Here is a 25328-nt window from a genome sequence, read left to right on the forward strand (position 1 = left end):
TGTAAGGCCTCCCCAGACAGCCATTTTGCTTTTTTGCATTTCTTTTCCATGGGGATGGTCTTGATCCCTGTCTCCTGTACAATGTCATGAACCTCAGTCCATAGTTCATCAGGCACTCTCTCTATCAGATCTAATCCCTTAAATCTATTTCTCACTTCCACTGTATAATCATAAGGGATTTGATTTAGGTCATATCTGAATGGTCTAGTGGTTTTCCCTACTTTCTTCAATTTCAGTCTGAATTTGGCAATAAGGAGGTCATGATCTAAGCCACAGTCAGCTCCTGGTCTTGTTTTTGCTGACTGTATAGAGCTTCTCCATCTTTGGCTGTAGAGAATATAATCAATCTGATTTTGGTGTTGACCATCTGGTGATGTCCATGTGTAGAGTCTTCTCTCGTGTTGTTGGAAGAGGGTGTTTGCTATGACCAGTGCATTTTCTTGGCAAAACTCTATTTGTCTTTGCCCTGCTTCATTCTGTATTCCAAGGCCAAATTTGCCTGTTACTCCAGGTGTTTCTTGACTTCCTACTTTTGCATTCCAGTCCCCTATAATGAAAAAGACATCTTTTTTGGGTGTTAGTTCTAAAATGTCTTGTAGGTTTTCATAGAACCGTTCAACTTCAGCTTCTTCAGCGTTACTGGTTGGGGCATAGACTTGGATTACTGTGATATTGAATGGTTTGCCTTGGAAATGAAGAGAGATCATTCTATCGTTTATAAGATTGCATCCAAGTACTGCATTTCAAACTCTTTTGTTGACCATGATGGCTACTCCATTTCTTCTGAGGGATTCCTGCCCGCAGTAGTAGATATAATGGTCGTTTGAGTTAAATTCACCCATTCCAGTCCATTTTAGTTCGCTGATTCCTAGAATGTTGACGTTCACTCTTGCCGTCTCCTGTTTGACCACTTCCAATTTGCCTTGATTCATGGACCTGACATTCCAGGTTCCTATGCAATATTGCTCTTTACAGCATCAGACCTTGCTTCTATCACCAGTCATATCCACAACTGGGTATTATTTTTGCTTTAGCTCCATCCTTTCATTCTTTCTGGAGTTATTTTTCCACTGATCTCCAGTAGCATGTTGGGCACCTACTGACCTGGGGAGTTCCTCTTTCAGTATCCTATCATTTTGCTTTTTCATACTGTTCATGGGGTTCTCAAGGCAAGAATACTGAGGTGATTTGCCATTCCCTTCTGCAGTGGACTACATTCTGTCAGACCTCCCACCATGACCCGCCCATCTTGGGTTGCTCCACCAGCATGGCTTAGTTTCGTTGAGTTAGACAAAGCTGTGGTCCTAGTGTGATTAGATTGACTAGTTTTCTGTGAGTATGGTTTCAGTGTGTCTGCCCTCCGATGCCCTCTTGCAACACCTACCATCTTACTTGGGTTTCTCTTATCTTGGAAGTGGGGTATCTCTTCACGGCTGCTCCAGCAAAGCACAGCCGCTGCTCCTTACCTTGGATGAGGGGTATCGCCTCACCGCTGTGCCTTCTGACATTGACCATGGAATAGCTTCTCTAGGCCCTCCTGCGCCCCGCGCAGCCACCGCTCCTTGGAGGTGTGGTTGCTCCTCCCAGCTGCGGCCCCTGGCCTCGGGCGTCCGGTAGGTCCTCCTGGCCGCCGCCCCTGGCCTCCGACGCGGGGTAGCTCCTCTCCACTGCTGCCCCTGACCTCGGACATGGGGTAGCTCCTCCCGGCCGTTCCTGTGCCGTCTCAGCCTGGCACTCTCCGCTGCTGCCCCTGACCTTGGACGTGGGGTAAGTCCTCTTGGCCACCTCCTCTCGGGCATGGGGTCCTCCCGGCTTCTGCCCCTGACCTCGGACGTGGGGTAGCCACCCGCGCTAAATGCGCCGGTCGCAGCTGCCCACGCTAAATGCATTGTTGAGCCCCGCTTGCCATCCCTTCCCAATTCTAAAGAGGATGGATAATTTTGCGCTGAATTTAAGCCTAAATTAATGTCTAAACAATGTGATGAGAAAGAGAGAGAAAAGGAGGAGGGCAGTATTAGGTAGGCTGTGAGTTTAAGAGGTTTTTTGTTTTGTTTCTGGTTGGGGGAGATAGGATTGCTGCTGCTGCTAAGTCGCTTCAGTCGTGTCCAACTCGGTGCGACCCCATAGATGGCAGCCCACCAGGCTCCCCCGTCCCTGGGATTCTCCAGGCAAGAACACTGGAATGGGTTACCATTTCCTTCTCCAATGCATGGAGATAGGATTGGGGATGGGGAAAGAGGACTTTCGGAGAAGGCAATGGCACCCCACTCCAGTACTCTTGCCTGGAAAATCCCATGGACGGAGGAGCCTGGTAGGCTGCAGTCCATGGGGTTGCTAAAAGTCGGACACGACTGAGCGACTTCACTTTCACTTTTCACTTTCCTGCATTGGAGAAGGAAATGGCAACCCACTTGCCAGTGTTCTTGCCTGGAGAATCCCAGGGATGGGGAGCCTGGTGGGCTGCCGTCTCTGGGGTCAGAGAGAGTCGGACACGACTGAAGCGACTTAGCAGCAGCAGCAAAGAGGACTTTAATAAAACCGGATGTGGAGCATGTATTTGGGTCCTCTTGCATGTCCTTTGAGAGTCACTACTGAAAGGTGGAATTCTCCTTAATTACATTTCAAGAGTTGAACTATGCTTCTTGAATGAATGTAGCACTGTGATAGAACTGAACCCTACGTGTCTCCAGATTTACAAGATTTACAATACTATCTACTTGAAAGATGGGTAGTAAAGGATTAGCATTGCCCAGAGAGCAGTTGCCTTTGATTCCTGGGAGATCCCTGGAATCCCCTGCCTTCTATGTGTGTTTCTATTTGCCAGGGGACCCTGAGCCACTCCAGATGTTCTATTCTAACTCTGAGATTTGCGGTGAAGGCTTTGGGCCACATAGTATGAGCCCTATCTGGGGTGGAGGTGGGGTGCTGTAGACTAAGGTCAATGATGTGAGCCGTCAACCAAGTCTACCTGACTGAACCCCAGTAAAAACATATCAGATGACCTTCTCTGGTTGTCACAACTTGGTGTGTATTGTCATACATAATTGCTTGGAGAAACAGGCATGGGCCACACAAATCCACCTGGAGAAGATACCTGAAGACCTGTGCCTGGCATTTCCTAGATCCTGCCCTGTGTGCTTCTTCCCTTGGCTGATATTAATCTGTATCCTTTCACTATAATAAATCATAGCCAAGAGTATGACAGCTTCTGGGAGTTCTTCCAATGAATAATTGAGCTGGACAGTGGTCTTAGAGACCTCCTGAACTTGCAGTTCATGTCAGAAGTTTTGGGGACTCACAAACTTTACAGAAGCGCATGGTGAAATCTATTTCTACACAAAATGTAAAGTGAAAGAATGTATGGAAACTCCTAAAAGTGAAAAAGGGAACTGCATTTTAGAAAGGAACCAAAAACTAGAGACCAGTATGTTATATACCCTGCACTTCCTGGTTGTCTCAGTGGTAAAGAATCTGCCTGCCAATGCAGGAGACATGGGTTCGATCCCTGGGTCAGGAAGATCCCCTGGTGAAGGTAATGGCAGCCCACTGCAGTATTTTTGCCTAGGAAATCCCAAGGACAGAGGAGCCTGAGGGCTACAGTCCATGGGGTCACAAAAGAGTCCAACATGACTTAGCAACTAAAACAACAACAACAAGCTATGCTTCCAGAAGAAATATTAGAATATATACACAAAATAGCAAGATATAGAAAATAATATGGATTTATCTTAATTTTACTTTTTTTACAGTAGTGATAAATATAGTAAATCAGGGGCATATAACAAATAAAATACATATCAACTTTAGCAAAATTATTATTTGGTGCCAGGGTTTGACTCTTTCAAGCATCTCATGTTAAATGAGATCCAAAAGGACTCTTTCTCTAGTTCAATAGTGACACACGTGCACAGCACAAAAAAAATAACTTATGAAAGAGGAAATCTATACAAATGCAAGCTAGGACAGAACTTGTTTTGCAAATGTATGACATAAATTGATCCAGAATTGTACAAACCACAAGTTAAGTAGGAGTTAGCAGTGTGTCATTGTAATGCCAAAAGTTAATAAAATACTGAATTATCTAAATAAGAGAATGGCATGTGAAGCTTAGTCTGTCACTGTATTCTATTCTGGTGAGATCATTTTCAGATTATTGCATTCATTTTAAAACCCCACATTTAGTGAAAGAGACTTCAGCATGTTGGGTTCCTATCCTAGCTTTGCCCCTGACAGACTGGCTCTAGCGTGGAGCTGTTCAGGGACAGAAGTCCCCAGTCCTTTTCATTTCTGGATCCTGTTAATGAGCATACTGGGTCAGAATCATACTTAAATGGCCACACAGATGTAAAATTCTTTGTTCAACAAGGAAAGACATTATTGGAACTTCCCTGGTGGTCCAGTGGTTAAGGTGACATGCTTCCAATGTAGTGGGTGCTGGTTCCATCAATGGTCCGTCCCAGAGCTAAGGTCCCACGAGCCTTGTGGCCGAAAAACCAAAGCATAAAACAGAAGCAATCTTGTAACAAATTCAACAAAGACTTCAAACATGGTCCACATCAAAAATTCTTTAAAAAAAAAAAGACATTATTAACAGTGATGGGGGTTGGGAGGTATAAATCACAATGTCTTTGTATGCCGAAGCATGTTTTATTTATAGGAGACCCTGGGTTACCATCATCCAGCAATAAGCTCTCTGGAGGAATGAATCAGGAGTCCAAGCTCACTGCGCTCTGTGCCAAGACTACAACCTGCTCTCCCAATGCATTTCTTTATCTTCCTTTAGTGCCAGAAACCTTAACACTTATTGCTTAGCTAGGAGACATGTCATGACCTTCCTGCTGTTGTTTTTGTTGTTCTTCTCGGCCCCATGGACTGCAGAACGCCAGGCTTCCCTGTTCTCACCATCTCCCAGAATTTGCCCAATTCATATCCATTGCATTGGTGATGCCATCCAACCATCTCATCCTCTGTTGCCCTCTTCTCCTGCTGCCTTCAATCTTTCCCATCAACAGGGTGTTTTCCAACGAGTCAGCTCTTTGGATCAGGGGGGCCAAAGTATTGGAGCTTCAGCTTCAGCATCAGTCCTTCCAAAGAGTATTCAGGGTTGATTTCCTTTAAGATTGACTGGTTTGATCTCCTTGCTTTCCGAGGGACTCTGCTGTTAAGTGTGGCCAACTGAATGTGAGTCACAGGAGCACGGGCATATTCTTCATCAAGTCCTTTCTTTTTCTCTTGTTTCAGGCAGGGGCACAGTCACAATAGCTAGCTTTGATCATGAGATTCTAGGGATGGCAAAACAATACACTTTAGACAATTTTGTGGACAGAGTCTCCTGTTTTCTTATGAGAGAAAAAAAAATCCACCCTGTTTGAATCACTGTGTTTTAGAGATTCTTTGTTTTTTGTTTGTTTTTTTTTTTAATTTTATTTTATTTTTAAACTTTACAAAATTGTATTAGTTTTGCCAAATATCAAAATGAATCCACCACAGGTATACATGTGTTCCCCATCCTGAACCCTCCTCCCTCCTCCCTTCCCATACCATCCCTCTGGGTCGTCCCAGTGCACTAGCCCCAAGCATCCAGTATCGTGCATTGAACCTGGACTGGCAACTCATTTCATACATGATATTTTACATGTTTCAATGCCATTCTCCCAAATCTTCCCACCCTCTCCCTCTCCCACAGAGTCCATAAGACTGTTCTATACATCAGTGTTAGAGATTCTTTGTTATAGCCACTTGGTTGTGCCCTGACTTACTTAGAAACTGGTGCTGGAGATAGGCTGCTATCAAATAAAAGCCTGAAACAAGTGGTATGGGCCAGTTGTTTGTGCAATAAGGAGCAAGGAAGTGTTGCAGGTTGGAAATTTGATGACCTTTGTTATGCCATGGAAAAACATTTGGCCAAGTTCTTGCTTACTTTACCATCTGAGCCACCAGGGAAGTCCTGCCATTCTCAACAAGATGGATGAACTTGGAGGACATTATACTGATGTATACTTAAATATGGGTTTTCCTGGTGGCTCAAATGGTAAAAAAAATCTGCCTGCAATGTGGGAGACCTGGGTTTGATCCCTAGGTTGGGAAGATCTCCTGGAGAAGAGAATGGCAACCCACTCCAGTATTCTTGTCTGGAGAATTCCATGGACAGAGCAGCCTGGTGGGAAAGAGTCCATGGGGTCCCAAAGAGTTGGACATGACTAGACAACACTTGCTTACTTTAGCTATGGAGCCCATAATTCTAGCTGAAGAGATTGAAAAAAAGCTCAGAGAGTCAGTACATGTTTGCTGCTCCTTACTGCATTTAACAAGATACCATGAGAGAGATGAAGCAAGGTGTCCATTAGCCAGTTTGCAAGCATAAATACTTAAGCATTGCAGTTCTGCTCTCACTGAGAGCTGCAGTCTAAGTTGACTGAGAGTTCAGTGTGTGTGTGTTCAGGTGCTCAGTTGTGTCCAACTCTTTGTCACCCCACAGAGTGCAGCCTGCCAAGCTCCTCAGGCCACGGGATTTTGGCAAGAACACTGAAGTGGGTTGCCATTCTCTTCTCCAAGGGACCTTCCTGACCCAGGGAGGGAACCCATCTCTCTTGTCCTGCATTGGCAGGTGGATTTTTCTTTTTTTACCACTAGCATCACCTGGGAAGCCCAGTGAATGAGCGCTCAATCAAGCTAGAAAAGCGAACTGCAACTTTATGACAAAGAGCAGAAAACAGCAATGTTTCTCAGAGACTGTACCAGGCCTTCCATTAAACACTCTCCCTCAGACAATGGGAATCCACTGCAAAGGTCATTTAGTTGAAGGAGAGGGATGAGCTAAGCACAGAAGCCATTAAATAAAAGAGCAGAAGCAGCAGATGAAAGAACTATGACCTCCCAAGGCCTTTGCTAATGTGAATTTCACATGGAACTAACTCGAAACAAATAGAAGCCTATTTAGTTTTTGAGCAAGTTGTTCTGCTAAAAAATATAATGGAACCCAAGCTTATAGAAGTCTATGACAGTTTGCCGTTCCCCCTCCCACCCTGAAGCAATCTTGGGTCTCCAAATCCGCACCTCCAATGCTCACTTCAGATGTGACCATGGTGGACAGTGGACAAGACAATGCCTCCCAGAGAACAGACCAGATCAAACCAAGAACCGTAATACCACAGGGGACCTTTCACACTGGCTGCCCAGCAAGCATGTTCGCTGCCATAGGTCACTGACTGGTGCTATTCTTCCCTTTTCTGAATGAGAGTTCTAATTGATTGCCTTGTTTGTACTGCACAGTGGTGCATGGGCTGGTTGGGGGATAGATAATGCCCCTTTCCATTTACAGGTCTCTGCACTGGAGGGAGTCATATCAGGACCTGCCAGAGGGACTGAGAGTCAAGCAGAATTCCTGGCCTCTGAGCTGGATAAGTGATGGAATGGGATTTCAGGATGCACCCTCTTGAGGGGTGTGTTCTGTGTGGGAGAAGAAAGGGGCACTTGGGGGCCTGCCAGTGCAGAAGACATGGGTTCCATCCCTGATCAAGAAAGATCCCACATGCCACAGAGCAACTGAGCCCACACGCCACAACTATTGAGCCTGTGCTCTAGAGCCAGGAGCTGCAACGACTGAAGCCCATGTGACCTACAGCCGATGCTCTGCAACAGAAGAAGCCACTGCAATGGGAAGCCTGCGCAACGCAACTAGAGAGTCGCCCCCTCTCGCTGCTATTAGAGAAAAGTCACCCAGCAAGGAAGACCCGGTACATCCAAATAAATATATAAAGGAATTTTTTTTTTGGCCTTACATTTTATTTATTTATTTTTTTAAATTTTATTTTATTTTTTAACTTTACAATATTGTATTGGATTTGCCATATATCGAAATGAATCCACCACATGTATACATGTGTTCCCCATCCTGAACCCTCCTGCTCTTGGATATTTGAGCAGGTAGCCAGAAGGACAGATTTGTCATAGATGCTAGTTTTATTCAGCCTTCTTCCTTTAGTAATAGAAATCCTCAAATGTAATCTGGACTAGAGATCACAGTTCGCCCTGCTGTGCAATCCACCTAGCCATGCGTCCCAAGTGATTTCAAAAGGGATGCAAGTAGGAGTGTTGTGTGCAAGTTTTTCCAGGGGCCAGGGGTAGGGGGGTTGGGGAGGAGGTATAGGGACTTAGTATTTAATGGGGACAGGGTTTCAGTTTAGGATGGTGAAAAATTCCGGAGATGGACGATGGTGAGAGTTATACAATAATGTGAATGTACTTAGTGCCACTGAACTGTACAGTTAAATCTAGCTAAAATAGCATGTTTCATATATCTGACTTTTACAGCAATTAAAAAAAAAAAAAACCTTAAAAGAAAGAAAAAGAAAGTGACTGCCTCCTCTCTCCCTTCCATGGAGCTAGAAAGCAGAAGCAACACTGGTGATTCTGCTCAGATCTTGGGGAAAAAGCAGCCCCCTAGGACATGGCTGAATAACAGGATAGGAGCAGTCAGCATCCCCAGGTTAGACCAGAGATGCTCTACCCACAGAGCCTAGAGCCCAACTCAGGGCTGCCATGTGGAAGAGGAAGAAATTTCTTTATGTTTGGAGCCCTTATCTTCCTGGATTTTCATTGTTATGAAGCTCCGTCTGTATTCTAACACCATATCTATCATTTTTTTTCACATGCCGAGCATCAGTGAGCTAGAGGAGGGTTTTAATAATAATTACTCAATTCAATTTATTAAAATATATATATATATATTAGAGTAGTTTTAGACTTACTGAAAACATTATGGAGAAAGAAAATGGCAGCCCACGCCAGTATTCTTGCCTGAAAAATGCCATGGGCAGAAGACGTGGTGGACTATATGTCCAAGAGTCGGACATAACTGAGCAACTAGGTACTAGCACGTACAGTGAAGGTGACACGGAGTTCCCATACATCTCACACAGAGGCTCATCTGTTATGAATACCCTACATTAGTGTGGTTGCTTTGTCACAATTCATGAGTCAATTATGAACTAACGTCTTCGATGTGAGGGTGATCTGGCTGCAACACCTGTCACCATGTTGACCACCAGGGATGATGTGGTGGATCTGTCTGACTAGGTAGGTGACCTCCCTGTCTCATCACTCCCTGTGTGTCCCTCCCAAAGCTGCACACTTGGTCCGCCCTCCCAGATGGAGGAGGACCATTCTTGGGTCGAGGGTATATGAAACGCTGTGCTCCCCTGCACACAAGCTCTCAAGGTCCAGTTGTAGAAAAAGGAAGGGTAGCCAAGCTTCCAGGACTCCAGACACATCCTAATGAGTCTACATGTGGCAGTCTGCCTTTGTTTAAAATAAAAAAAAGAAAAAGAAAAAGAAACACTAGGGCCTCTATTTTATTCTGAATTCTTTGGGAATAAAAGGTTCTTTCTTGTTTCAGGGTCTCATCCAGGAACCACATTACATTCAGTTGTCATGGTTCCTCAGGCTCTCTTTTCTGGCTGCAAAGGTGTCTCAGACTTTTAAATTTTTGATGTCTTTGACAGTTTTGAGGAGTACGGACCATTCAATAAAGATGTGTATTTTCCCTGGTGGCTCAGTGGTAAAGAATCTGCCTGCAAGGTAGGAGACACTCTGGAGAAGTAGGTTTGATCTCTGGGTTGGGAAGACCCTCATCCCCCTCCCCCCTCGGAAAAGGAAATGGCAGCCCATTCCAGGATTCTTACTGGGAAAATCCCATGGACAGGGGAGACTGGTGGGCTATGGTTTATGCTGTCTCAAAGAGTCTATCAACTGAGCAACTGAACATACACACACACACACACACACACACACACACACACTATATGCTGGGGGAAAGAAGGCTTCAGAGAGGCTGTGCCATTTTTATTGTATCCTATCAAGTGCATGCTAGTAATTTGATCAATTATTGTTGATGTTAATTTCGATACCTGTCTGAAGTAGTGTTTGTCAGACCCTCCTCTGTAAATTTCTTTTTTTCCTGTCCCATTCTGTGCTCTGGAAGGTATGTACTGTGCAGCCCACATACAGAAAGTGAAGGGTTATGCTCTACCTCCTGGAGGATGGAGTAGCTCCATCAATTATTTGGAATTGTAAATAGGAGATTTGTGTCTCCTCCATTATTTACTTATTCAATCATCTATTTATACCAGCACTGACTCACAAGTCTTTATTTTATACTTTGGGTTATAATTCAATACTACGTTATTTATTCAGTTGCTCAAATGTCAGCTTTGGCCATTGGGAGTTCTTTCAGCCAACTCCTGTATCCCTTGGACATATCCATATCATTCATGTGTACCTGTATGTATGTGCACGTGTATGTTTGAGCATTTCCTTACTTCCTGACACTACAAGATGCTCTGGGTGCATCTTCTCTACATCCTGCCCCAGCCCTAAACCAATCATTTCTCCAAGGAGCCTTTGTCCCTTTTATTGGGGAATGGTATTAAAAATCAAGATCTGGATTTATTGCCTCTAAGCTCTGTCAGCTGACAGAGCAAGAAAATAAATGTTTGTATACTAACCCAAGTATTAATAAATGTGTATACCTATAGATATTTCTATATATAATCACCTGTGTCTATATTAAGCTAAACATGAAATCATATTGATGTCTTTAACTCATTCATTATCACAAGGATCCTTCCTGTTTCCTCCCCTCCTTATCTGTAATCTCCAACTCCAAAGGTAAGAAATCTGGCTCCCACCAACTATTGTCTCTTTACTAAATTATCAATTCCAGTATATATATATATATATATATATATATATATATATATACTGGTTTCTGAATTGTTAACTTGACTCCATGAAAAACAATTTGATCCACTAGAGTATAACGTTCTTGCACAGTTACTTGTGTCTCTAGTCTTACACACTCCACTCCTTTCCAAAGTTACTAAGGTCAGCACATTTTCCTCCCCGCGCCTTTACTGAGACTGTCTCACACATTTGCAATACTACTGGATTCTTTTGCGGCATTCCGCATTCCATCCTGGGATCCCTTGCTCCCAAAAACCTAAATAAGATTTAAAATTTGCATTTGTTAGAGTTCACTCTTTGAACTGCAAGGTTCTTTGGGTTTTGACAAGTGTATAGTGTCATGTGTTCACCATTACAGTATACAGGATAGTTCGATGGCACTAAACGTTTCCCCATGCTTCACCTATTCAGCTCTCCATTTCTCCAGCCCCACTCCCCCCAAGCCCCAGAAATCACTGATCTTTAATACTCTTTTTTTTTGCTTTGTCTCTATGGTTTTGCCTTTTCTAGAATGTTACATAAGTGGCTTGGTTTAGTCACTAAGTCACATCCAACTCTTGCGACCCTATGGATGGTAACCCGCCAGGCTCCTCTATCCATGGGATTCTCCAGGCAAGAATATTTGAGTGGGCTGCCATTTCCTTCTCCAGGGGATCTTCCCGACCCAGGGATCAAACCCGTGTCTCCTGCACTGCAGGCAGATTCTTTACTGACTGAGGTACCAAAGAAGCCCATTACATAAGTGGAATCATACAATATGGTTTCTTTTTCAGACTGGGTTTTTTTCACTTAGCAACATGCATTTAAGAAGTGTACATGTTTCTGAAGATTTGATAACTCATCCCTTTTTATTGCTGAATATTATTCCATTGTATAGATATACCACAGCTTTGTTGAGACACTTGTTTACTGAAGGACATCTTAGTTTCTTCCAGTTTTTTGATGACTGTAAATAGAACTGCTATAAACATTTATGTGCAGCTTTTTGTATGAACATAAGTTTTTAAATTAGTTGGATAGAAACCTTGGAGCACAATTACTGACTTATGTGAAAGAACACGTTTAGCTTTGAAAGAAACTGCCAAACTGTCTTCCCAAGCAGCTGTACCATTTTGTATTCCCATCAGTAATGAATGCGTGTTCCTGCTGCTCTGCATCCTTGCCAGCAATTGGCATTCTCAGGTTTTAGTTTTTAGCCATTTGAATAGTCAGGAAGTAGTCTCATCATTATTTTAATTTGCATTTCCCTAATGAAAAGTTGGAGAAGGCAATGGCACCCCACTCTAGTACTCTTGCCTGGAAAATCCCATGGACGGAGGAGCCTGGTAGGCTGCAGTCCATGGGGTCGCTAAGAGTCAGACACGACTGAGTGACTTCACTTTCACTTTTCATTTTCATGCAGTGGAGAAAGAAATGGCAACCCACTCCAGTGTTCTTGCCTGGAGAATCCCAGGGATGGGGAAGCCTGGTGGGCTGCCATCTTTGGGGTTGCACAGAGTCAGACACAACTGAAGTGATTTAGCAGCAATGAAAAGTGACACTGAGTGATATTTATATGTTTATTTGCGATCTGTATATCTTCTTTGCTTAGGCGACTCTTCAGATCTTTTGCCCATTTTTAAAAGTTTTTTTTGTTTGTTTGTTTCCTTAGTGGTTAGTCTTCAGAGTTCTTTGATATGCAGAACAAGTTCTTTACCAGATATGTACTTTGCAAGTATTTTCTCCCAATCTGTGGCTTATTTTTTCATTATCTTAACAGTGTCTTTCATGGAGCACACATTTTAAATTTTAACAAAATTGAACTTAAATTCTTTTTTTTATTTTATAGATTGCACTTTTGATGTTATATCAAAAAACTCTTAACCAAGTTTAAGGTCATGTTGTTTTTCTCCTAAATTTTCTTTGAGAAGTTTTGTGGTTTTGCATTTTACATTTAAGTCTATGATCCACTTTGAGCTAATGTTTGTAAAAGATGTAAAGTCTGTGTCTTGGTACTGTTTTTTTCTTTTCTGTACATGGGTGTCCAAATATCTCAGCACTATTTAAAGAAACTGTTCTTTCTCCATTGAATTCTCTTTGTGCTTTTGTCAAAAATCAGTAAACTATATTTGTCTCAAAATAATTTTAATCTGTTCATGAAACCAATTATATTCAACAATGTCTTAATGGAACAAATTTAAAAGGCATAAATGAATTCGATGAAATATCCCCATTCATTTGATGATGTACATTTTTAATAATATATTATGAAACAACCACAGCTTATCTCTTGTCTGCTTCTTCAACCGCATCATTTCATGTTCACTAATTCCAGCCTCCTGGCAATCTTTCTGTAATTGCCAAGGTCACACTTGCCTTAGGGCCTAAACACTTTCTTGTGGGAGACTTTCAATCCAATTTGCCTTTATGGACCTGAAGGGTCCTTGAAGCTGGTGATCTTTCCTTTTCTCTTAGGAAAAGAGGTAAAATTAACAAATTGTAACTGTCAAGAAAGTTACATCAAGATCTGTATGTTCCTTTCAACCAGATACATTATTCATATTGCCACAAAGGAATAGAACATGTAACATTTGTAACATTCCTGTGAGAAGTCTCTTCTAGATCTGAAATGATGCTGCTTAACTGTTCACTGTCTCTTTTTGGAAAACAGAAAGGAACTAGATCCTGAGTGCTGCCTCAAATGAGGTGAGCAAATGTCATACCTGGCCCATTGTTTCCACTTCAGGTGAGCATTGGTTCAGACCCACCACTGACACAGTCACTCCTCTATCCAGTGAGCACCTTCAGCCTGAGGACCAAGATGGAGCAACCATTTGGTGTAACCCACCCGTTGGCAGAGACCTGAAAGCTATCTATGTAATATCTGAATATTGTTTTGCATGAGGAATAGAGGAAGCTTAAAAAATCCTTTGACTGTTCTCTGTCTCTTGGCATCTATGAATCTGGATCTCATATTTAAGAGAAACAAGGACACATTTAGCCCAGAAAGTGGAATGATTTTGGCCAATCCTAAAATATCTCCTCTTGGAGTGCTTTTCCCCAGGCTAGTTCCTTCTCATCATTCAGCTGTTATTTGAAATATCATCTGACAACATTACTTTTAAATACTGCCCCTTGACCTGGTTGCTGTATTTTATTTCCTTCATGGTCTTATTTGCTTTCAGAAATTATTGTGTTTATTTACATTTTGTCTTTCAAATTGCTCCTCCAACCTTTCTTTAGAATTTAAGTTCCATGAGGACAGGAGTCTTGGCTATTTTGGTTACCATGGATATCTGGAACAAAGATTCTAAATGAAGATTTTTAAGTTATTGGAAAATGAACAGATGAATGAATGACAGTAGATTATAAGCCATGCATTTTTTCCTACAGACTCTAGAATGATTGGATTTCCATGTATGAATGAGAATGTTTCAAAGGCAATGAAGTTAGAAGATCTTTCCAAGGTGGTATTTATAAGTGATGCTGATAATCAGTTTCCTCTATTCCAGTGAAAAAAATTGAGACCATTACCTAACTCAAGAGGCATCTGAACACTTCAATAATATATCAGAAGCCATACTTCTCAAATGGCAGGACAAATAGGACCAGTAAACGTGAATCAGGATGGTGCCCAACAGTTGTGTTGTGACAAAGTCAACAAGCAATTCTGTAGCACGTACAAAACATTCCACAGCTCTTAGATATCTAACGAAAGAGTTATCTGAGAAGGGGGTAAACGTAGATTTATAGATCATGCAGTGTTTGGGCTGGTGGGTACAACAGCACATCAATGTTTTAAATCTCACACTTTAAGTAGCAGGAAATAGACTTGTGAGACAAATGGCCAATGCAAGTTAATACAGGTATATATGAGTGAAAAGACTGACTTAAAACTCGACATTCAAAACACTAAGATCTTGCCATCTGGTCCCATCATTTCATGGCAAATAGATGGGGGAAAAATGGAAACAGTGGCAGATTTTATTTTCTTGGGCTCCAAAATCACTGAGGACAGTGACTGCAGCCATGAAATTAAAAGATGCTTGCTTCTTGGAAAAAAGCTATGACAAACCTAGACAGCATATTAAAAAGCAGAGACAGCACTTTGCCAACAAAGGTCCGTCTAGTCAAAGCTGTGGGTTTTCCAGTAGTCATGTATGGATGTGAGGGTTGGACCATAAAGAAAGCTGAGCGCCAAAGAAGGGATTCTTTAGTACTGAGGTGCTGGAAAAGACTCTTGAGAGTCCCTTAGACAGCAAGGAGATCAAGACAATCAATTCTAAAGGAAACTGAATATTCATTGGAAGGACTGATGCTGAAGCTGAAGCTCCAGTACTTTGGCCACCTGATGCAAACAGCCAACTCATTAGAAAAGACTCTGATGCTGGGAAATCTTGAGGGCAGGAGAAGAAGAGGGTGACAGGGGATAAGATGGTTAGCTGGCATCACTGAGTCAGTGGACATGAGTTTGAGCAAGTTCTGGGAGTTGGTGATGGACAGGGGAGCCTGGTGTGCTGCAGTCTATGGGGTTGCAAAGAGTCAGACGATACTTAGCGACTGAACAAGTGTCTCTGGGAACTGTTGAATGCTATGAAATAGGTAGAATACTAAAAATAATTTATTTACATTATATCAAATAACCAGTATATTCAGTAGTAACAACTACAACAGCAACGAAACAATAACATTGTTAGTTTGCCTCAGTGTAGACCAAACAGTCACTTGTTTTGGTAGAGCTCTGAATCAAGCTGAGTTGGAAAATGTTCCAAATGCTCATGATTTTCTATCATAGTAAACAAGTCAGAGAGTGCCCCGGTTGTGAGAACTGGACCATCTCATCACATATCTAATTATAGGAGTGATTGCAATCAAATAATTAGGGATGCACAGATTACTTCTTGAATAAATTTTTATTTCTTGGCCTTAGTAAAAGAAAAAAAAAAGATTTTAACAGATACTATCTCCAAGATTACTAGATACATTTTATTTTGTTTTTTAGAAGAATGCTCTCATAGTAGAGCAATTAATTATTTTTAGAGACATCTTTTAATTTGTAATAGAATCCAGGGCCTGGTATTCTGAGATGTAGGCACTTGTGTCCAGGAAAAATATGCCAATCATAACATAATTCGCTGCAAACAAAAATGAGATCTTAAAATTGTTTTAGAAATCTGTCATCCCTATGGTGCAAATAATCCCAGACATAATGAAGCGGACTTGGTAAAATCAGCAGCCCTTTTAGCTTCACTCTGTATCTACTCTATTTTTACAACAGCTTTTGGTTTAATTTCATACATTATTGTAGAAGAAAGGGTCCATTAAATAGCTACAGAAGAGTGAGAAAGAGTGCCCCTTTTAGGTTTTTTTTGAAGTGAAGCATTCAACAGTAGAGTCCTTTAAAAATGGCATTCAAATGATTTTTAATTACTACAAAGGCATTGAGATGTTAATACACTTTCTATAAAAGAGAGGGCTACTATTCTACTCATCCTTTCCTGCCACGAATTTCAACCCTAAGAAAATTATTTCTTTTGATGCACTCTGATAGCATGTAATAAGAGAACAATAAAACATATGGCTCAATTACCACCACTTCTCATCAAGCATGAATTAATGAATATCAAATTATTATTAATTGTTTTTTCTGGCTTCCTCTCCATAGGACAATGATTACACATTGCTGTGTTTTGATAAGTATTTAGTGTTTAACACTTTGTAGACCAGTGTCTAACAGGAACAGATGCTTGAAATCATTATATGGAAGAATCATTCTTCACATTTAGCAACAGTTAGAAAATAACATGATTATCTTTTTGGTCTCCTTAGTTAGCCATTTTTTTATAACTGCCTTAAACTCCCTTAGAACCTCACCCTCTCTCAATGCTCCATATGCTTTCCTTTGAGAAGCAGTTCCTATATGCATATAAAATAGTTTATAAGTGTGATGTCTCAATTTTAATAATAATAATTTCACACAAGATTACTGACTTTTCAATTCCTTAAGAAAAAGCTCTTTAAAAACCAATGTTATGGCTTAAGCAGACAAAAAATTAAGTAGTATAGCACAGAATACAATAAATTATGATCACTATAATTGACAATATCAATGTCACTGAGTAATATTTATAGATGATGCACAAGAAGATTCTGTGTAACTGACAGTTCATTTTATTTTTATCAGCCATCTGTAAATATAAAGTGCTATGTAGTAGGAATAGCTATAGCATGCTAAAGAACATGTCTTTGTAGTCCATTACCATTATTTCTCATAGATCATTTACAAATCCAGATTTTGAAAAGAAAGTGTAACAAATTATAATATGTAAACTATACATGCCATGTGATTTTTACCCATTACCAATAAATGCATGTCTTTGTATTTATAAAACATGTTCTATAAAACTTATATCTGTAATAAACTAAAGGATGACACCAACATTAAATTGTTTAGATATCCTATCTAGTTCTGCATGCTTAACAAACAGATTCAGATATAATTCAAAAGATCAAACAAAAACTTGCTTTAGCATCTGAGAGTTTTGGAGCAGAAAGTGACCTCAGAAATCATTTTCTCCATTTCCCCTCATGTTACAGATAATAGCACCAAAATCTGAATAGTTTAAGTGATTTTCTGAGGTCCATACACCTTTATACACTAACATCTTTCTGCCAGACTTTATCTTTCTGCCAAAATTTCTATCAACGTTTCTTTTCCATATAAGAAATGTACATATCTTGCTTCCTTGGCAGTTTTGTCAAGATGTCAGTAATATCTGTAAATCCAAACCCCTAGAGAAACAAAGATGAGAAACTGGGAATCCTGGTCTCTAATGGAAACCGTGATACACAGCCTAATACTAAGCAGAGATGGACCTGGTCAAGGCTGACAATGCTCACTGCCATCAGAAACATCCTTCCTTTGATGTTGCTAACTAGACCACTTGAATTTTTTATCTCTAAATCTAACCAGATACCAAATGGTTCCCTTTATGTATGTGACCTTAGTATAAGCAATTATATTATTTATGCAATAGCAGAATTGTTATACAAAGAGTCAGTCATTGGTGTAAAAGCTTTTTTAGATTACATGTTCTTATAATAAAAATTTTAATTCCCGATGAATCCTTTCCTCTTGATTTTCATGTGCCAGAATTACTGAATCCACTTGGCTGAAAAATGTAAAGAAAATAAGTTCTATATACAAATTCAGTACAAAAATAAGCTTATAACTAAAGTTTTAAAAATAATTATTCATCAGTGGAGGTGGGAGTGGACTAAACAGTGTACTTTTACCACCTACTGAATTCATCACTGTGGCAAGGCTTTTGGTCATACTGTGAATATGAAGCACTGATGCCCCATATTCATATTTATGACATGCTTGAGAGTCATGTCTTGATAACTTATATGTACTATAAAAGTGCACACAGACGGGGAGGAAGACACAAAGACATCTGAGTGTTTTGGTAACCACATCTCCTAAAGCATTTCATGGACTCGGGACTGAAAGTTTTAGAGCTGCCACCATGCCTATCAAGGCCCCTGATGTAACACTGGATCCTGATAAGGCGCTCAATGAGGAAGAAAAAGGAATATGAGAATGGCTGGAATATGAGAAAATGGAATATGAGAAAATAAAAAGCCAAGTATGAATATAATTAGCTTTGTTCTTGTCATCGATTCTGCAGCCTGATGGAACGTGGGTTTCTGAATATTTTTCAGAGCATTTTCCAGATGTAGCCTCCAAGCACCTCATTAATATCACACATTTGTCATTAAATTCCATATTTTGGATCCCATGTAACAACCGCAGATGTTCCTTTTCCATTCGCCACCAGCAGGAAACTTTCCCTTTACATAGTGCTGTTGTCCAGCTCCCCAGTACACAATTAACTTTAAATTTTCCATTTAAAATTAACATTAAAAGGTGTTTAGTATAATAACCAAATTAAATTATAAAAGTATATTCCAGTGCAAATATAAAAGATCATTCACAGAAATGCACTTTAATTCTAATTCTAACAATGATCTGAGCAAAGAAGATATATTTTTGTTTGCAAAAAATGGAAAATTTCCTACAATAAATGACCTACACTTATTCGTATCTATGTCTGGTCTCATATCAGAAGAAAACATAAATTTTGACTTATTTTATACCATAAATGAAATGCTACCATTGTATTTGCAGCTTAATTTTTAATATAATTAATAAAATACTTTCCATTTTTGAAATATTTCAACACTACCTAAAGTTCACTAATGTTAGTGGTAGTTTCTCACAGAGCTCAACACTTACCTACAACTTTAGAGTAGCAAGATTCACAATGTATTGTCTGCCTATATATCCAAATACTGTCACCTGCTTGAAGGTTTTCCAAAGGTTGTTTGCATATTTCACACTAAAAGAAAGGTATGTATAAAGTTTACATTAGATACGAAGTTTAGATTCTTGGTTAACAGGATTAAAAAAAGAACCATTTACTTTATTCCATATCATCCTTTATAGCAACACTCTGATGAAAAGAACCGTGAGAAAAAGTAAGAATCTACTTGTCTGATCCACACACCAAACTTCCCAAACAAATTCTCTCATAAATCCCTCTACTATGGAGGTGTGCATTTCAGACATACTACAGAAGTTTCTACCTAACTCACAATAAAGTAGATGAATATTTTCAAAAATTGGTTATGCCAAAGACAAGAATACTGTTGGATATTGCATATTAGAACACTAAGTGTATATATTGTTTGCTTACTAATGGAGAGCTACACTGTCCAGAAATAGTGTCACTGAGCAAAACAAACTTCTGACTCCAGACACAATTTAGGGGGAAATTTGTTTCAAGTTATGCTGGTTAAAGAGGCAAGAAAGGCTTGACATCTACCTTAAACCTGTGCTCACTGGAGCAAGTCTACTGCCAGCTGGCTGGCTTTCAAGTTCGTTGACACAAATTGTCATAGGTCAGTTAGACGTGTTTAAGCCAGTTCAGGTAATTCTCTATAATTATGGCTATAGAGTAATCTGTCTTTTCTTAAGAGTGTGGGGGTATTTTTATTCTCAGTAGTATTTTATGATTAAATTGACAATGGAAATAAATCATCTAAAATATAACAAAATGGAAATCATTCCTGTGACTAAAGGCAATAATAGGAGAATTTTCTTCTTTAAAAAGTTTTGTGCATAATAATTTAAAATAAAGGGCTGTAGACTAATTTTTGTTCCACTGAGTAAATCTGAATAACTTCGAGGAAATTTTACTGTCTTATAATGAAATAATTATGAAATTTTCATGGCTTACTTTATATAGAATTCTATATATGATGGCCTAAATTTGGATTTGGTTGCCTCAAAATGAGGCATTGAATTTGTTATTACTTTGTGTCATTGCCTGAAGCTAATTGAAAGAGAAGCAATCAAGTGTCAAAGTATTGGGCTGGCCAAAAAGTTCATAACATCTTATTGGAAAACCCAAACGGACTTTTTTGGCCAGCCTAATATTACATCTACTTGACTGAATCAGATAATTTGCATCAATCATAGAATCTATCAGCACTAGAAAGGACCCATAGATTCAGGCTGTGGTTCTCAAACTGGCTGCCTGTTAGATCTATCTAAGAAGGCTTTAAAAACACCAATGCCCAGAAATCATCTCTAAGATACACGATGTAACTGGGGCTGGTCCCAAGCATTTTGTTTTTCTCATCATCTCCCCGAATGATTATAATGTTCATCCTGGATTGAAAACCACTGGTCTAATCAGCTATGTCATTTTACAGATGAAGAAACTTAGGCTAAGCTAATTCAGATGATTGTCCAAAGTCACACGGCCAAAATTAGTGTCAGTTAGAAACCAAAATCAGGTCTTCAGGTTCCTAGTTAAGTGCTCACCTAGTTATACCAAAAACTATATTGTTGCCCTACCTAATACTTTTGTGAAAAGTAAAAGAAATGGCATATGAAAGCACAAATTGTGAAGCATTCTACTATGTACACTTTAGTATTATTATTATTCTACTAAGACACTGATATTGACAAGTTGCTCAGTCATGTCCGACTCTTTGCAACCCTATGGGCTGCAGTCTACCAGGCTCCTCTGTCCATGGGATTTTCCAAGCAAGAGTACTGGAGTGGGTTGCCATTTCCTTCTCCAGGGCATCTTCCTGACCCAGGAATCGAACCCAGGTCTCCCGCATTGCAGGCACATTCTTTAACAGCTGAGCCACCAGGGAAGCTCATTCTACTGCTGCTGCTGCTAAGTCGCTTCAGTCTTGTCCGACTCTGCGCGACCCCTGAGACGGCAGCCCACCAGGCTCCCCCATCCATGGGATTCTCCAGACAAGAACACTGAAGTGAGTTGCCATTTCCTTCTCCAATGCATGAAAGTGAAAAGTGAAAGTGAAGTCGCTCAGTCGTGTCTGACTCCTAGCTACCCCATGGACTGCAACCTACCAGGCTCCTCCGTCCATGGGATTTTCCAGGCAAGAGTACTGGAATGGGGTGCCATTGCCTTCTCCGGCTCATTCTACTAAGCCATCAGATCAAATCAGATCAGTCGCTCAGTCATGTCCGACTCTTTGCGACCCCATGAATCACAGCACGCCAGGCATCCCTGTCCATCACCAACTCCCAGAGTTCACCCAGACTCACGTCCATCGAGTCAGTGATGCCATTCAGCCATCTCATCCTCTGTCATCCCCTTCTCCTCCTGTCTCCAATCCCTCCCAGCATCAGAGTCTTTTCCAATGAGTCAACTCTTCGCATGAGGTGCCCAAAGTACTGGAGTTTCAGCTTTAGCATCATTCCTTCCAAAGAAATCCCAGGGCTGATCTCCTTCAGAATGGACTGGTTGGAACTCCTTTCAGTCCAAGGGACTCTCAAGAGTCTTCTCCAACACCACAGTTCAAAAGCATCAACTCTTTGGCGCTCAGCCTTCTTCACAGTCCAACTCTCACATCCATACATGACCACAGGAAAAACCATAGCCTTGACTACTAAGCCATATTTAATTATAATTAATCATGCTCTCAAAGGCAGACTGAGTTTTAACTATTGTTAAGCCCATCGATCCTAATTTTATGATGTAAGAAGCCAGTAACTTTCTTCTCAAAAATTTCTTTTCCTTTTTGGATTTCATTATATGTTTATTGCAATGTGGAGAAGGCAATGGCACCCCACTCCAGTACTCTTGCCTGGAAACTCCCATGGACGGAGGAGCCTGGTAGGCTGTAGTCCATGGGGTCACGAAGAGTTGGACACGACTGAGTGACTCCACTTTCCCTTTTCACTTTCATGCACTGGAGAAGGAAATAGCAACCCACTCCAGTGTTCTTGCCTGGAGAATCCCATGGATGGGGGAGCCTGGTGGGCTGCCGTCTCTGGGGTCGGACAGAGTCGGACACGACTGAAGTGACTTAGCAGCAGCAGCAGCAGCATGATTTATGAAAATGCTGCAAAAACTTTTCTAAAGAGAACAAGTGTTTATCTTTTTATAGATTTAAATCTGTAGAGTAAGAGTTATCAACGTATCAGTAATCAACTCTAAGCCTAAAGTCAAGAGAGTAATTATAAACCTTGGAGCTTCAGGCTGAGAAGTCAAAAAAATATTTAAACGGTGCATTATTAATGTGCATGACAGTGTTTCTGAAAGTTTTAACTTCATCTCATATATTCCATTAGATAATTATTTTTATTCTAGTCATTATGCAATTTTGTATGAGAATTAAATGCAAGAAACAAAGCCATACCTTGAAGCAAGTCGAATGGCAGCAAATTTGTAATTCATCTAAAATCATCTTGGTTTCTGTGCCCAGGGGTTTTCGACAGTAAGTGCACATGTCTCTCTCAATGACAGACCTATAGAGATGTAAGCAGTTAAAAATAAATTTGTCATCATGAAAAAGACAGATGTATTCCCCATAAAGTCATATGGAAATAACATGTTAATTTTATTGATACTTCAGTAAATTGTGTAAAAATCAAGGAAAGTTGAGGACTTACTTATCCTAGTAACAGACTGGATTCTTCTAGTTATTTCAGAGTGATATCAAAGAATTAACATAAAAGACAGTTTCAAATTATTAATTCATTAGCAATCAAAAGTGCATCTGAGCAGGTTAAAGATGTTCACAGTTTCCTAATTGAACTAGGTCATAAGTACCCCCTTGAAGCTAGAAGAGGGTTTTAAATTATTAATGTACATATATCATAGAAAAATTATGTTGAAGATTAATATAAAAATTTAACTCTCAAACATTCAGCAGTACAAAAATAGAAATCCATTCAAGAACATGTTGGTAAATTCACAAATGATGGATACCCTGGACTATAGGGTCCAGAATCACCAAATTCTCCCTTGCTGATTCTCTTGGTGTCATTGCAAGACTCAGAATATTAGGGTGACTTTAGTGACAAAAATCCTTTGCTATTTACTTTGGAAAATTAATGTTCAATGGTAAATAAATGATTCAGTTCAGTTCAGTTCAATTGCTCAGTCATGTCCGACTCTTTGCGACCCCGTGAATCGCAGCACGCCAGGCATCCCTGTCCATCACCAACTCCTAGAGTTCACCCAGACTCACGTCCATCGAGTCAGTGATGCCATTCAGCCATCTCATCCTCTGTCGTCCCCTTCTCCTCCTGCCTCCAATCCCTCCCAGCATCAGAGTCTTTTCCAATGAGTCAACTCTTCGCATGAGGTGCCCAAAGTACTGGAGTTTCAGCTTTAGCATCATTCCTTCCAAAGAAATCCCAGGGCTGATCTCCTTCAGAATAGACTGGTTGGATCTCCTTGCAGCCCAAGGGACTCTCAAGAGTCTTCTCCAACACCACAGTTCAAAAGCATCAATTCTTCGGCGCTCAGCTTTCTTCACAGTCCAACTCTCACATCCATACATAACCACAGGAAAAACCATAGCCTTGACTAGATGGACCTTTGTTGGCAATTTACTTTGGAAAAATAATGTTCAATAGTAAATAATTGATTAGCAAGTTCTAAAGCCCTCGAGTCACATCAGAGCCTTAATAAAGGGCCAATAACTATGTGATTCTTATCCTTTTGGAAGATCTTAGATAGTCTTAAATAGCACCTTGGGCAGAGTTTACTAGTTAGTCTCAGGGTGTTAGCATAAAAGCCTGGAATTTCCAAAGTACTGGGGTAGTGAAATAAAATAGCTAATACTTTAGTGCTAATATGCTTAACACGTGTAGCACATTTTCCATGCACTTTGCGTATATAAACCTGTCTATTCTTCATAACATCTCTGAGAAGCAGGTTACTCTTATTTTTATCATTATTGTACACAAGAGGAAGCTGAGGTATAGAAGGGTAAGCCATGCAGCCAGTGAGTGGCAGAGACAGGATGTGAATGAAGGCAGAGTGGCCACAGAGCCCTGAGCTGCCTCTGGGCCTGCCCTTTGATTGGGCTTACTAGATGATAAGAAACTAGTCATGCCCAGAAACCACAATCAATCCTATCAGGACCAGGACTCGAAGCAGAGAGGAGGGAAAGTGGATGGGAGTAGGGGGAAAGAGAGGCTCCTCTCTCCACAAAATTCTCCAGACAAGAATCCTGGAGTGGGTAGCCGTTCCCTTCTCTGGGGATCTTCCTGAGGCATGAATTGAACCCTGGTCTCCCACGCTGCAGGCAGATTCCTTACCGACTGAGTCAGTGGGGAAGCCCATACATATGTACCCACATGCTTAAATTTCCCATGTTAGACTTTAAACTCTTCAAGAGTAGAAAGCAGGCACTATCTAGCATCCTTGCATTCCAGAGACCCTGAGAGAGGAGCTGGGAATATAAAGAAGAGCGAGAAGGTCTCCTTCAAGGAGGAGTTTCTTTCCACTAGGGTAGCCAGGTGAGTGGATGATCACCATGTATTACGGACGTGTGAAGAGTTAGGAGAGCACAGCCAGGTGAACAGCTAATCTCTGGGATGAAGTAGGAAAGGCTTTTCAGCATAACTGCCAGGTGAGTTAAAGCTTGAAGGTGAAGGAGCTCTCAAGGTAAGGTGGGGAGGGGCATGATGGAAGGGTTCTAAGCAGAGTGAACGGGACGTGTCAAGGTGAGACACAATGAGGGTGGCTGGAGTGGTTGAACTTTAGTCCCTATTCAGCAGGACAAGGTGCTGAAGGCCCATAAATCCTGTGCAGAGGATTTTGTCTATATTCTATAAAGTGGCACTGGCCACTTTATTGTGTGTATGTGTGTGTGTGTGTGTGAGCTTAAGCCACAGCACTTTTAATGCATTTTCCAATACAATCATTATTATAAACTTAATATGCAGAAACTGATTTGAAACCACTGCAGATGGTGATTGCAGCCATGAAATTAAAAGATGCTTACTCCTTGGAAGGAAAGTTATGACCAACCTAGACAGCATATTAAAAAGCAGAGACATTACTTGGCCATCAAAGGTCCGTCTAGTCAAGGCTATGGTTTTTCCAGTGGTCATGTATGGATGTGAGAGTTGGACTATAAAGAAACCCGAGCGCTGAAGAATTGATGCTTTTGAACTGTGGTGTTGGAGAAGACTCTTGAGAGTCCCTTGGACTGCAAGGAGATCCAACCGGTCCATCCTAAAGGAGATCAGTCCTGGGTGT

At 40.7% G+C, this 25328-nt stretch overlaps 1 protein-coding gene across 19 annotated transcripts in view; it reads right to left on the reverse strand.

The window, feature by feature from the left end:
* Nucleotides 1-16873: 16873 nt before the first annotated feature.
* SCEL (sciellin) overlaps nucleotides 16874-25328 on the reverse strand; it is a 124918-nt gene continuing 116463 nt past the window's right edge. For all 19 annotated transcript variants that reach the window (XM_044927207.2, XM_025262726.3, XM_044927204.2 and 16 more), the window contains 3 exons: nucleotides 22471-22579; nucleotides 19022-19124; nucleotides 16874-17894 (listed from right to left, as the gene is read on the reverse strand). In XM_044927207.2, coding sequence (XP_044783142.2) covers nucleotides 17878-17894; nucleotides 19022-19124; nucleotides 22471-22579 — 229 coding nt within the window. In that variant the 3' untranslated portion in view covers nucleotides 16874-17877. The remainder of the gene's footprint in view (nucleotides 17895-19021; nucleotides 19125-22470; nucleotides 22580-25328) is intronic.

The sequence above is a fragment of the Bubalus bubalis genome, chromosome 13 (assembly GCF_019923935.1).
Source record: "Bubalus bubalis isolate 160015118507 breed Murrah chromosome 13, NDDB_SH_1, whole genome shotgun sequence".
Lineage (NCBI taxonomy): Eukaryota > Metazoa > Chordata > Mammalia > Artiodactyla > Bovidae > Bubalus > Bubalus bubalis.